The sequence below is a fragment of the Triticum urartu genome, unplaced genomic scaffold (assembly GCF_003073215.2).
Source record: "Triticum urartu cultivar G1812 unplaced genomic scaffold, Tu2.1 TuUngrouped_contig_6020, whole genome shotgun sequence".
Taxonomy (NCBI): domain Eukaryota; kingdom Viridiplantae; phylum Streptophyta; class Magnoliopsida; order Poales; family Poaceae; genus Triticum; species Triticum urartu.
The window spans coordinates 1-13784 of NW_024116746.1; the positions used below are offsets into that span (position 1 = coordinate 1).

Consider the following 13784-nt stretch of genomic DNA (forward strand, 5'->3'; position numbering starts at 1 on the left):
CCGACGAGGCAGCCTCCGCCCGCCATTGCCGTGCCCACGAGGCAGCCGCCGCCCACCATTGCCTCACAGATGAGCCAGTCGCCGCCCGTAGTTGCTGCACTGGAAACTCCCTCGTTCTTTCCCAACATCAACCTCAGCCAGGAGCGAACGGTATGCCTCCAGCAGAAATCATCTCTCTCCTTCAGAATTTGTTGACTAAATACCGTGCTTTGCAATTTTCCCCTTCTGAATTTGGGGTGAACCTCTTCCCTTTAGGTTTAATGGTGTGTTATTTGAGGTAGTTAGATTACCCAATTAATGAATGTGTTGATGGATGCAGATACATATTCAGAAAATACCATCTCAGTGTAGTTAGCATTTGGGATTTTAGTTCCATTTTTCTTGTTTTCATGACACCATAGATGTGACACGTGAACCATGTACATTATGTTTTTCAGGGTGCATTCATCCACATACATATTGAGTTGGCATCAATCGATGCATTGTCTTATTCACATACTAGTAGTCGTAGATTTTGTAGGCAAGCTCATACTAGTAAATGTGTGCTACAGATTTGTATTGATTTGCAGACCTCTTTAATGTCGAATAATCAGTGAAATATTTTGTCAAGTGGTGTATGTTCCTTTGTCACAACGAAAGAAAAAAAATCTTTTGATGAACTGTGTTCACTATAGTGCGAAGCAGTATAATTTTAAATCTGAACATATTTTAGTTTGGTATACTGTACATGTTAATTTGATGGCCGGGGTAAACCTTTGATTGAATTGGTTCTTTTTCTGCAATGTAGATGGATAGACGTTGGATTCATGGTACATTGTTTTCCTGTGAGTACACTGAAGGTGTCAAAGAATTTATGAACTTCATTCAAGAGAAATTCAGCGAGGATGATAAAATACTTTGCCCATGTAGAGAATGCCTTAATCATAAGTACCAGCATCAGACCATTGTGAACACGCACATATTGATGTATGGCATGGAAAGTACATATACTTGTTGGATATATCATGGAGAAGACTTTGATGTAGATGTTATTGAACATCCTGTTGATGTGCATGCATGGAAAGATTTCGATGAAAAATTTCCAGAATTTGCAAAAGATGTCAGAAACTTTAGGCTTGGCATTGCCACTGATGGGTTCAATCCTTTTGGAAATTTTAACACAACCCGCACAGCAGTAGAACAAGCTCAGAGTGAAACTAAAAATCAAGATGCTAACAATGGTGGAAACCCTTCTGAGAATGAGTCTTTTTTGAAGGATGTGATGAAGGAGGCAAAATGGCAGCTTTATCATGGTTGTACCAAGTTTTCAAGGTTCTCCTTTGTGGTAAAGCTTCTTCACTCTTTCTACAACCACTTGTGGAAGAATTACTTGAGCTCTGGGAGGGTGTACGTACATATGATGCTCTTAGTGGAAAAATGTTTGATCTTCATGCTGTAGTTCTATGGTGCATTCACGATTACCCAGCTCTGAGCACTCTTTCAGGGCGTACCACAAGAGGCTATTGTGCATGTATTCATTGTGACAAACACCCACTTTCTTATAGCCTAAGGAGTAAAATTGGGTATATTGGTCACTATCGTTTCCTTCCAAGGGGTCATCGTTTGCAGAGAAACAATGAATTTGTTGGTCTTCATGAAAGCAATGATGAGCCAGGTAAATTCTCTGAGAAAGAGTTGCAAGAAGAATTGGAGAAGGTTAGACCTGGGAGACAACAAGAAAGTAGAAAAAGGAAGCATTCTGACTTGGGCAGCAAGAAGGATCATGTGCCAATTTGGGGTCGGCGGGTTTGTTTGTGGGATTTGAAGTATTGGGCAAAGTTGAAGCTGAGACACAATCTTGATGTCATGCATATTGAGAAAAAGCATTTGTGAAAACCTCGTTGGGACAATTCTGAATCTGGAGGGTAAGACAAAGGACACACTTAATGCTAGGATTGATCTCAAAGATTTGAATATTAAAGAGGAGTTGCAATTGAGGAAGGAGGGAGACTCATATGTGATGCCTCGGGCCCGATATACCTTGTCCAAAGAACAAGTTGTTGCATTTTGTCAATTTTTACGAGAGTTAAAGTTTCCAGATGGGTTTGCTTCCAACATCTCAAGATGCACAAGTGCTGATGGAACCAAGGTACAAGGCCTGAAAACACATGATTGTCACATTCTTCTGCAGAGAATCTTACCTGCTAGCATGAGACGATTTTTGGACAGTGATATATATGAAGCAATAGCTGAGTTAGGCAAGTTTTTCAGAGAACTATGCAGCAAAACTCTTAATAGGGATGTCTTGTCCGAAATGAAGAAGGAAATCCCTGTAATTTTGTGCAAGCTTGAGAAAATTTTCCCGCCTGCACTCTTTGATGTGATGGTGTACCTTGCCGTACATTTACCTGAAGAGGCATTGCTTCGAGGTCCCGTACAATATGGGTGGATGTACCCAGTTGAAAGAAGGCTATATACTTTAAAGCGCTATGTGAGGAATAGGGCGCGACCAGAAGGTTCGATTGCTGAGGCATATATTGCAGATGAATGCCTCACATTTTGCTCCAGGTACATGGATGATGTTGAAACAATATTTAATCGGAAACCAAGAAATATAGGGTATTCAGATGAAGAAGCCTATGGTGTTGACGTTTTTGGGCATGGAGTTAATTTTACTTCAGGATATGACTATGAATATGTGCATGAGCAAAACTATTTTGACCAGATGGTGTGGTATGTGTTGAACAATTGTGATCAAGCTAAGAAATATATCGAGTACGTTGTCACTTTTGAAACTTGTGCTTGTTGCATTGTGTTGTACATATGTGATCTCGAGACTAATTTGTTTTATTTTACAGTATGTTCAGAGATGAGTTAAAGAGAAAAAGGTTGCCGGACAGTGATAAAGAGCTTCAACAAAAATTTCAGACATGGTTCAGGAACTATGTTAGTTTTCATTCACATCTAGTTATAATTTTTGGTTGTCAAATTTCACTGCAGATTCTAATGTATGTGTTTGTGTGCTGTTGCAGATGATGAGGCTGCGAGATGAGGTTGGCGAAGAGGTAGATGAAGATCTATTTCCCTTGGCATGTGGTCCTGATCGGAGAGTCCGGAAATTCTCATCGTGCATAGTGAATGGGATTAGATTTAGCACTGTTGCTCGTGATAGCAACAAGAGGACGCAGAACAGTGGAGTCATGACCGAAGGTGAACATGACCGTAAGGTCATAGATTTTTATGGAACCTTGAAAGAGATCATTCAGTTAGATTATAACTTGAAAGATAGGTCAGTTGTTTTGTTTAAATGTGACTGGTTTAAACTTGATGGAAAGAAGACTGAACTTAAAAATGATGGTTTTTTCAAAAGCATACATGTTGGAAGTTTGTGGTACAAGGACGATTCTTTGATTCTGGCTACTCAGGCTAGTAAGGTCTTTTATTTGCCGGACACGAAGTATGGGAAAAATTGGCAAGTTGTGCAAACATTCGACCATAGGCATCTGTTCAATATTAGTGAAACTGAGGGTGTACCTTTTAGTGGTCCTGCATATCAAGAGGAGGAGTGTTGTGAAGAGGAGGATAGGAGAACATCAGTTTCTGACCATACATCTGAGAAGCCTTTGCATAGAGATGATGAGCAAGGCATTACTTTTGAAGCTGATGTCGTTGCTCGTTTGATGAAAGAAAAATCCACAAAAGTGTATGAAGGTGGCGACGAAGATGAAGAAGATGACACAGGTTTGGAGTATTGCAGTGAAGACGAAGGAGGTGCCACAATGGATGTCGACAGCGATGACGAGTAGATGTTTTAGTGTAGAAGGTACTATCTTCATTCTTGTTGCATAATTTTTGTTTTATTTTACAGTATGTTCAGAGATGAGTTAAAGAGAAAACGGTTGCCGGACAGTGATAAAGAGCTTCAACAAAAATTTCAGACATGGTTCAGGAACTATGTTAGTTTTCATTCACATCTAGTTATAATTTTTGGTTGTCAAATTTCACTGCAGATTCTAATGTATGTGTTTGTGTGCTGTTGCAGATGATGAGGCTGCGAGATGAGGTTGGCGAAGAGGTAGATGAAGATCTATTTCCCTTGGCATGTGGTCCTGATCGGAGAGTCCGGAAATTCTCATCGTGCATAGTGAATGGGATTAGATTTAGCACTGTTGCTCGTGATAGCAACAAGAGGACGCAGAACAGTGGAGTCATGACCGAAGGTGAACATGACCGTAAGGTCATAGATTTTTATGGAACCTTGAAAGAGATCATTCAGTTAGATTATAACTTGAAAGATAGGTCAGTTGTTTTGTTTAAATGTGACTGGTTTAAACTTGATGGAAAGAAGACTGAACTTAAAAATGATGGTTTTTTCAAAAGCATACATGTTGGAAGTTTGTGGTACAAGGACGATTCTTTGATTCTGGCTACTCAGGCTAGTAAGGTCTTTTCTTTGCCGGACATGAAGTATGGGAAAAATTGGCAAGTTGTGCAAACATTCAACCATAGGCATCTGTTCAATATTAGTGAAACTGAGGGTGTACCTTTTAGTGGTCCTGCATATCAAGAGGAGGAGTGTTGTGAAGAGGAGGATAGGAGAACATCAGTTTCTGACCATACATCTGAGAAGCCTTTGCATAGAGATGATGAGCAAGGCATTAATTTTGAAGCCGATGTCGTTGCTCGTTTGATGAAAGAAAAATCCACAAAAGTGTATGAAGGTGGCGACGAAGATGAAGAAGATGACACAGGTTTGGAGTATTGCAGTGAAGATGAAGGAGGTGCCACAATGGATGTCGACAGCGATGACGAGTAGATGTTTTAGTGTAGAAGGTACTATCTTCATTCTTGTTGCATAATTTTTTCCTTCGCTACTGCAATATCCTATTGCTGTTTACACACTACATGCTTGTTCAGTATAGTACATGGGAGACTGAGGTGTTTATGCACTACAAGTTTGTTCAGTTCAGTACATCGTCTCTTTTTGCATATGTATAGTTTGAATGCACTTCTAAATTTGAAATATTCGACAGGCGTTGCTGACAAGGCTGAGAAGGAGATGCTGAAAAAAGGTTGTGCTGCAAGCTTAAGTTGGTCTGTACAGTGCTTTTGGCTCCTGTCATCTACAATGGTAGTATCTGGAGTTTCATTTTGTTTGCCTTGATACGGCAATGACCGGTGATTCTTCTTGTGATCCGTAACAGAGTTGTATCTGGAGTTATATTTTTTTTGCCTTGATAGGCCAATGACCGCTGATCCTTGTTGTGACCCGTATCAGTGTTGTATTTGGAGTTATATTTTGTTTGCCTTGATTGGCCAATGACCGCTGATCCTTGTTGTGATCCATATCAGAGTTATAGTCTGTCAGTGTGTTAACGAAGTCATCATGGTTGTAATCCTTCTTGTATGCCTGACAATATATTATCTCTGTACTGGCTGTTGTGAGGATGGCATTTGTGTGCTGTCATTGGCTATTCAGGTACACAAATTATTTCTGAAATTCATATGGCTCATGTATGTTCATAATATGGCCTAAAATCAAGTTTGTTGTATCTAGTTTAGATGCCATCTTCCAAAACGTAATTCTGGTCATTTTAGAAAATTAAAAATGTTCTCAAATTTTTAGAAAATTAAAAATGTTCTCAAATTTTTAGAAAATTAAAAACGTAAATCTGCCTGTACACAAAACATGTTGAAGTAAAAAGTTCGCAAATTGTTAGAACGTTCACCGATTAAAAGTTTGTTAAGAAAATTAAAAATGTTCTCAAATTTTTTAAAAAGGTACATGAATTGGAAAAATGTTTGATGATTCGAAAAAACATAACGTTCAAAAGTTCATGGATTTAAAAAAATATCACGAATTTTGAAAAACATCATGAATTAAAAACGTTCACAAATTTCAAAATGTTCATGAATTTTAAAAAATGAGAAACGTAAAGGAAAAAAAGGAAACAAAAGAAAACAAAGAACCAACCAAAATCCACAGAAGCTTCAGAAAACCGAAGAGGGGTGAAGCTAGATGGGCCGACCTATTATAACCAGACACTCGATGCCGTGGACTCCCCTCACCATTTGAATTGTATTCGGCACCAATATGTGCCAAATAGCACATTCCTCGATAGCATATGTCACAGGCTTCCTTCCCTGTCCGCTAGCACAAGATACAAATAGGATCCACTGATAAGGTTGCGCCAAATAGTAGCAATCGGGCGGCATGGTGGTGGTGCGGGCATGCACCCATGGACGCTCGGGTGTTGTTGAGGTTGTGTATCGGTGCCCGGCATTCATGTATCTTCCCTTGGGTCTGTGTGGCGTGAGTTTGTTTTGGATGCTTCGATGTTGTGTTGGTGCTTTATAATATAAAGCGGGGGAAACCCTTTTTCGTAAACCAAATAGTAGAAATCAGTACATAGGGGTTGTTTGGTTGAAACCCTGAGGAGCATGAGTGAGCTGTTCTCATGGCTGAATGTGGCATGCAGTCGTATCAGAAATTGACAGATCAGGCATCCATGCTCAAGCTTCCAATTTCATAGGACGTCCACGGGTCTTGCAGAGTCACATGGTCGTCCGATTCCTCCAATCGACTCCCCGGCGCTAGCGAGCGGGAACTCGTCTTCCTCAACTCCGAACACGGGCTCCCCTGAAAGCCTCCAAGAGCACGCGCTCCGTTCGTGAGCTCTCCATCCGTCCACCCTGGAGCCCATGCCGCCCATCGGTCGACGCGTATCGACGTCCTGCACCCCCATGTGATCAACTCAGATGGAGATGGCGGAATCAGCAAGTTGTTCGTTTCGATGATACAAAGGCTTTTTCACATCGAGGTGCGTTCGTAACCAAGTTTATTGGAGTTGGTAGTCCCCGCGCTCATAATTTAAAAAACCAAACTGATAATCGAACCGGTGAGGCCGCCAGTCCGGTTCGTTTTTTAAACTATGTCATCTTTTCCCCTATGGTTTGTAAAAAAGTTGGTGCATATGTCTTGCTCATTCTAGTAATTATTTCCTAATAATAGTGCATAATTAAATATATGTCTTACTAATTACAGCAACAAATAATAAGCTTGTGTTATATGCTCTATAATGTTCTAAATTTGGCTCGACGGCAAAAAGCGCGCGCACGCACGTTACAGTTTTCGCTCCAGCCGCGCGACCGCGCCAAGAAAAAAATAACGCAACGTGAATTGACGCTATTTCCTAGCAATGTTCCCCAAAATTACACATATGCATTCATCCACCAGTACCAGATGAAGGGCCTATTAGTAATTTGACACACACAAATGCCTAACCCCCACCGCACGACCAGCCAAATCCCCTCCCTCCCCCCGTATCGCCAAATCCCCTCCATCCTATTCCCCTTACTCTTCCGCCGCCGGCCACGGCTTCACCTCCTCCACCGCCGAGCCCATCTTCCGTTCCTCGTCCACCTCCACCGCAGAGCACGGATCCCCTCCCTCCCCTTGCTCTTCCACTGCCGGTCAAGACCCCCTCTCCCCCACCATCCGCCTCCACCACACCCTAGAGTAAGCAGCCGCCGCCACCGCCACCACACCGCGCCACTCCCGAGCACGACTCCCCTTGCTCTTCCGCCTCCACCGCCGGTCGCTACCCCACCTCAACTGCCGGTCCAGAACCCCCTCCCCTCCTCTCCGCTCCACCAAACCCTAGAACAAGCCGTCGCTGCGACCATACTGCGCCGCTTCAAGGACCTCTTCACCACACTGATGGGGAAGAAGACTGCAGCGAAGAAACACCGAGGACCCAAGACAGCAGGTATAATCTTCTTAACCCATCCCACGCCTGCCTATTTGCTATTCATGCATATGTATGTCTAATGGGTGTGTGGTAAAAGCTCTTTTCTTGTGTTTGATTTAAGTTGCTAGTGTTTCTGGTCCATTAGAGTTCTTGCCATACCTATGAAAAAAGGGTCTTGTGCTGTCAAGTGTAGATTTGGGTCACATATTGTTACAAACTTGGATCACAAAATAGTATTTTGTTATTAACTATAGATTATACACATAGTAATTCGTGCTCATGTGTTCACTCATCTTAGAACCACCGCTGCATCCTTTGGAGGAGTCGCGCATCAGAACATGCATAAGGAACAATTCAAGGCTGCAAGCACTCGGAATTCCTGCACTATCGACATTGTTTGCAGCCAAAACTGTCATTTCACCTGAAAAAAATAAACCCAAGCATAGTAGTGATGATTCTGAAGCTAAGTACCATCCTAACGAGGACAATACCAGTGAAGGAGAGTCATCCGATGATAGTTTAGTAGATGAAACAGAAGCACTGCAGTCCACACCTGCTGCTAGCTCAAACTCTAAGGTGCTAATTTCCTCAATCTAGTCATTCATTGCTTAGATATGTTGCTTGTTTGCCGTGCAGCATAATTTTGTTACTGTTTGTTGATTAAACCATGTTTTCATATCTGTCAGGACTGTAAGAAGACTAGTCAGAAAACTAGTAAGAAAAGATCTGCTGCCATGCCCCCTGGTGGAGTCAAGCCTCGACCTCCTAAGAGAGTTCATGCGGACCTCCCAACTAATCCACGAGTCACAAGGTCGAAGAAAGCTCTATCACAAGATGCTGATGGAGGTATTCAAAGTGAGGAAATGTCTGATCCTAAACAGCAGACACCAAGTGTCATCCATAAGCCAACTGCTTCCATGGCTTGTGTCCGCCAAGCTGAAGAAACTGTTCCCAACTTTGATGACCATGGTGTTGAAGGCAAGTTCCTTACTGTTATTATCATATCATGTTCATTATTTTTTCTTTTGAATTACTAGCCTAGGCTATTAGCTCCATGATGAACATACTCTCACTAGATGCTTTTTTCAAAAAAGGTGATGATCCTGGACATTGTGATGATGACAACTGGATTGCCAATGGAGCTGATCCCATTGCCCATCGTGATGACGAAAATGAGATGGCCAACGAAACTGGTGGTAGTGCCCAGCCAAATCAGCAAACCCAACCTAACAATAACTCTGAAGGCATGTTATAACCTGAATCTTTCTAGCATCTATTAGAGTTAAACTTCTTGTTCAATCTATTGTTCTATGCATCTTCCTGTCTTAATTTATACCATATGTGTGCATGATTTTTTATGAGTCATTCCAGTGTTGCGGGATGATGATATTCTCAAGGACAACTCCATTGCTCATTTCTTAATATCACAGTATTTAAATAAGGACAATTTAGTTAACCTGTGCCTTCTTGAAATCTGCTCGAACCTTGTCTTCCGTTCCAGTTAACCTGTGCATTTGTAACAGTCAGAAACACACCAACATGATAGATAATGCAATATTCCATTTAGTTGTTGTTGCCATGTGGTTACTAGTATATTGTCTTGAATTTTTTGTGAGCTTACTTCCTGTTGTTATAGTTACACATTTTGAAACGATGTCCTCCATTTATTAGTACACTTCTATACGTGTAATTGCGGTTTAATTGTATCCGTTCTTGATTTTACCTTCTTTTCAGGTCCACAATCCTATGAGGAGCCAAGGGAAAGGGGCCCCAATTTGGGAAAAGGTCTGGAAAGGATCACTCGACGCCGGCAGGGCAAACTGCCGCTTGTCATTCCAGAAGGGAAGTTAAGGCCGGAGGCACCTCTTCTTGCTGCAAAGTTCGCAACTGAATGCAACGTCACAGTTAGACACCATATGCCCGTGTTTAAGCGCTGGAAGGATTACAAGGACCCAGATGGACATGTCCGAGATGGGATCTTCAGGAACTTTGTAGGAAAAGTTGGTGTAAGTACAAAGTCCAGGCCTTCCTCCCTCAAATGGCTATCAAACTATCAATTTTGTGCTATTTTGTCAATTTTGTGCAATCATGATACTTACACATGTTTTTTCATCGGACTAGAACAAGTTTCAGATGGACGTTGATGTTGTGCCAGTTAGGAAGGCTTGTACTGAAATGCTGAAACGTGCAACTCGCCAACAACGATACAGGCTCAAGAAAGAGTATTTTGACCCTCACCCACTCCATTTGGTGACGAGAACGTCTCCTGTCCCCTCGATGACTGATGAGCAGTGGAATGAGCTAGTGGAAAGCTGGAAGGATCCCAAAAAGATGGTATGTTTCTTCCTCGAGACCAATCTCTCGCCTTCTACATGCTAATCAAGAAATTGGTATGAGATATGTGAAACTAACAAAAATAATCGAGCTCAAGTTAAGTTTCACCAAACCACTGGCTCGCGCAGCTACCCTGTGCACTGTGATAATCTGGTAAGTCAAACATGTGGCTCTAGATGTGCATTGTCATGAGAAATATTCTTGACCATAGGTTAATGTAAACTCTTGCATCCATGTAGTAACTGTGTATGATGCTCCCTTGCCTTCATATTTGTTGTTTCCAGGGAGACAAATACAAAGATAAAGAACCCACTGCATTGGATTTGTTCAAGGAGTGCCACTACAGCAAGAAAAAGAAAAGCTACACCGGTGTTGTCCAAGCTGCAATTGTAAGTCAGCTTCAAAAGACTACCAACCATCATTTTACCTTTTTCCTTACTAGAACTAATATTGTTTAAGTTACTCCACCAGATTGAAACTGATAATCAAATGTCAGTATATCTTAATTGAAAATGTTAACATGTTCACTTAACTATCTTGTAATAGCCTGTCCTGTATGATTGTACCCTTTTTTATTTTCATACAACTGATAAGTTTTGAAGCGATTGAAAAACATCAGTTTTGATTTAGTATATGGCTAGATGAAATGTCTTTAATAAATGCGCATAATCACTTTGACATGTGACCAATCAGCCACCTAAAATTACAGAATTTTTTTAGTCTATTATTTGGCTTTATATATTGTAGTTTTGGCCATCCTCAGTGTCTTACATTTTTAGTGTGTGTGTGTGTATATATATATATTATAGACTGACCTCGAGAAATAATTTGATTTAAACATTACTCACTTCTAGTTAAATCAGGAAATAGTCCACTTTGTTGTAGATGATATTATATATGAATAATTTGAATCACCTCCGCATAGAAAAAAGATTAATCTGACTGTTATCACAAGTGTCTAGTTGTAAAGGATGCATGATAGCTTTCCTTACAAAGACGATGCATGTAAGCTTGCTGATGTTGTCTTCTCTACTTGGGCTTAAGCCGTCTTATAACCATGTTTGTTGCTTGCATTGCTAGACCGAGATGGAAAACAAGGCCTCTCAGCCTACAGAAGATGGACAGGAATCGAACTCCGCGACCGAGGCTGTAGCTGAAGTGCTTGCTAAGCACACTAAGAAGCCAAGGTTTCTTCAGCATGTGGGGATCCAGCATGTCCATGCGATATCTGGTGATAGCAACTGTCAAGCAGAGTTGGCAAAGAGGGGCAATGTCGAGCTTCGGGCACTTGTTGACACCTTGACCAAGCAGTTGAAGGAGTCCGAAGAAGCAAGGACCAGGAAAGACATACATGGAAGCTGTGTGAATGTGATATACTGCTAGAACCTACCTTCTTATTTTGTAATGATTTTGCTGTGCAAACTGCACACTGTTGGATGCAAACTGGTTGCATTTTGCTGCTCCATTGTTCTTGGATTTGGAGATGCAAGGTCAATGTTACTGTGATTTGGGATGTTGTTCCTCTTTTCTGTATTTGTGATGGATCTGGAGATGTAAGCTCTTAGGCTTGGAAACCGATTCTGTGTAGAGACAAAGAAGGGTTGGGTTGGGTAGAGTAAACACTAATGGGCCGAATAAAGTGGCCTCGAAACACACTTTCTGGCTAAAAAAACACATGTGCCGCATAATTTTAATGGGCTGATGTGCATATTGAACACGTGCAAATGGGCCAACGAGAGTGTGAATGATTATGGACCAACCCAATACAAACAGGCCAACCAGCTGCAGTAAAATGGGCCCATAGGCTTGGATGTACAAAAATAAATGGGCCAGACCACAATGGGCCGAATGCCATCGGCTGACATGGCGCCACGTCAGCTCCACGCTGGCGCCACATCAGCTCCACGCTGGCGCCACGTTAGATTGCGGGAGATGCCACATGGGACTCATCTTTCTACACGTCATGTAAATCCATGACGGAATAGTCCATCACAGCGGACCGGGCCTTGGGCGGGCCGGGGGTCAGATCGGTGACGGCAACAGACCGTCACAATTCATGACAGAAATGAAAATCCGTCAAGGATGGGCGGGTGGGAAAATTATGACGCGATATACATGACGGATTTCAGGACCGTCACGCCCGGCCATCCTTGACAGTATTTTGCATGTTTGTGACGGATAGTTACTGTCACAGATTAACAACTTTCTTGTAGTGCTTTGAGCTTTAGTGGGAGGTATTTGATGGCGTGTAAGTCATCGTGCGGGCCATGTGGATGTGGAGGAGGAAATCCTCAATCCATACTGCGGGATCTGTTGTGCCGTCGTATGATTCAATATTTACAGGTTTGAAACCTCCTGGGAATTGATGTTCCATTACTTCGTCTGTGAAGCATAAGGGGTGTGCGGCGCCTCTGAAGTGGGCTATATCTCGAAGCAGCTCGAATGGGTCTTGCCCGCTGTGTTCGGCCCGGTCGGATTTGCTTTTACTGTATCCGTCATGATGTTTGTCGTCTCGTAGAGTGGTGCGCCCTCGTGATCCGTAGATCGATCTTGAATGCTTTGCCTTGTCCTCCAATATGTCTCGCAGGTCTGGCGTATCTCCCCATGCCTTTTTATTTGAATGGCGTTGGGGTGGAGGCTAAGCTTTTGGCTGGAATGCCTCTCTATCGCGGCCACGAGGTGGCCGATCAGCCGTATCATACGCTTCTTCCTCCAGTCGGGGTAGTAACCTGCGCCTTGGGTAACTCTTGGAGGGGCGCTCGAGTTTATATTCCTCGGCCGCGTGGACTTCAGTCCATTTGTCAGCTAGCAGATCTTGATCATCTTGAAGCTGCTGCTGCTTTTTCTTCAGGCTACTTGCCATGGCCATAAGCCGGCGCTTGAAGCGCTCTTGTTTGACGGGATCCTCTGAGACGGCGAATTCATCGTCGCTGAGGCTTGCCTCGTCTTCGGAGGGGGGGATGTAATTGTCATCCTCCTCCTCTCCGTCTGCCGCTCTCTCAGGAGAGCTGGCTCCTTCATCCTCCTGCTCTAAATCTTACTGGAGGGGTTTGTTGTTTTCTTCAGCACTATCCGGAGTGTTATTATCTCCTGTGCCGGTATCACCACTTTTGCTTTGGCAGGACTTAGAGCGGCGTCGCTGACGTCGGCGTTTGGGTTGCTTCTTGGAGGGGTCATCCTCCGCTATCCCGTCGCCATTGCCTTCTTTGGGTGTATCCACCATGTATATGTCATATGACGAGGTGGCTTTCCAGTGCCCTATAGGTGCTGGTTCATGTTCGTCTCCGACATCGTCGTCCATACCATCGATGTCTTCGGAGTCGAAGTCGAGCATGTCGGTTAAATCATCGACAGTGGCTACGAAGTGGGTGGTGGGTGGGCGTCGAATTTCTTCGTCGTCTGCATCCCAATCCTGTTGGCCATAATCCGGCCAGGGCGCTCCTGACAAATAGAGAGACCTTAGTGAATTCAGAATGTCGCTGAAAGACGAGTGCTGAAAGATATCCGCGGCGATGAATTCCATGATCGGCGCCCGATCGGATTCGATTGGCAGGGGTGCGGATGGTTCGGAGTCCGGAAAAGAGTTCGGCACCTTGGAGTCACGGGGTGCGCAGAGGTTTAGGCTGGTGTTCGGTTCGATCGCCGTTGAGACTGCAGCCCCTGAGGCGGTGTCTAACCACCCGTCCTCGACTGGCACAGTTGGCTCCGAGCTAAGGGTCG

At 43.1% G+C, this 13784-nt stretch overlaps 1 protein-coding gene across 1 annotated transcript; it reads left to right on the forward strand.

Annotated features, from left to right (window-relative positions):
• The first annotated feature begins 7699 nt into the window (after window positions 1–7699).
• LOC125530037 lies at window positions 7700–11447 on the forward strand. Its single transcript, XM_048694438.1, has 9 exons — window positions 7700–7748; window positions 8029–8306; window positions 8417–8708; window positions 8825–8974; window positions 9402–9736; window positions 9852–10064; window positions 10128–10217; window positions 10349–10453; window positions 11145–11447. Exons 1-9 carry the CDS (start codon window positions 7700–7702, stop codon window positions 11445–11447), a joined length of 1815 nt encoding a protein of 604 aa, XP_048550395.1.
• Window positions 11448–13784: the final 2337 nt, after the last annotated feature.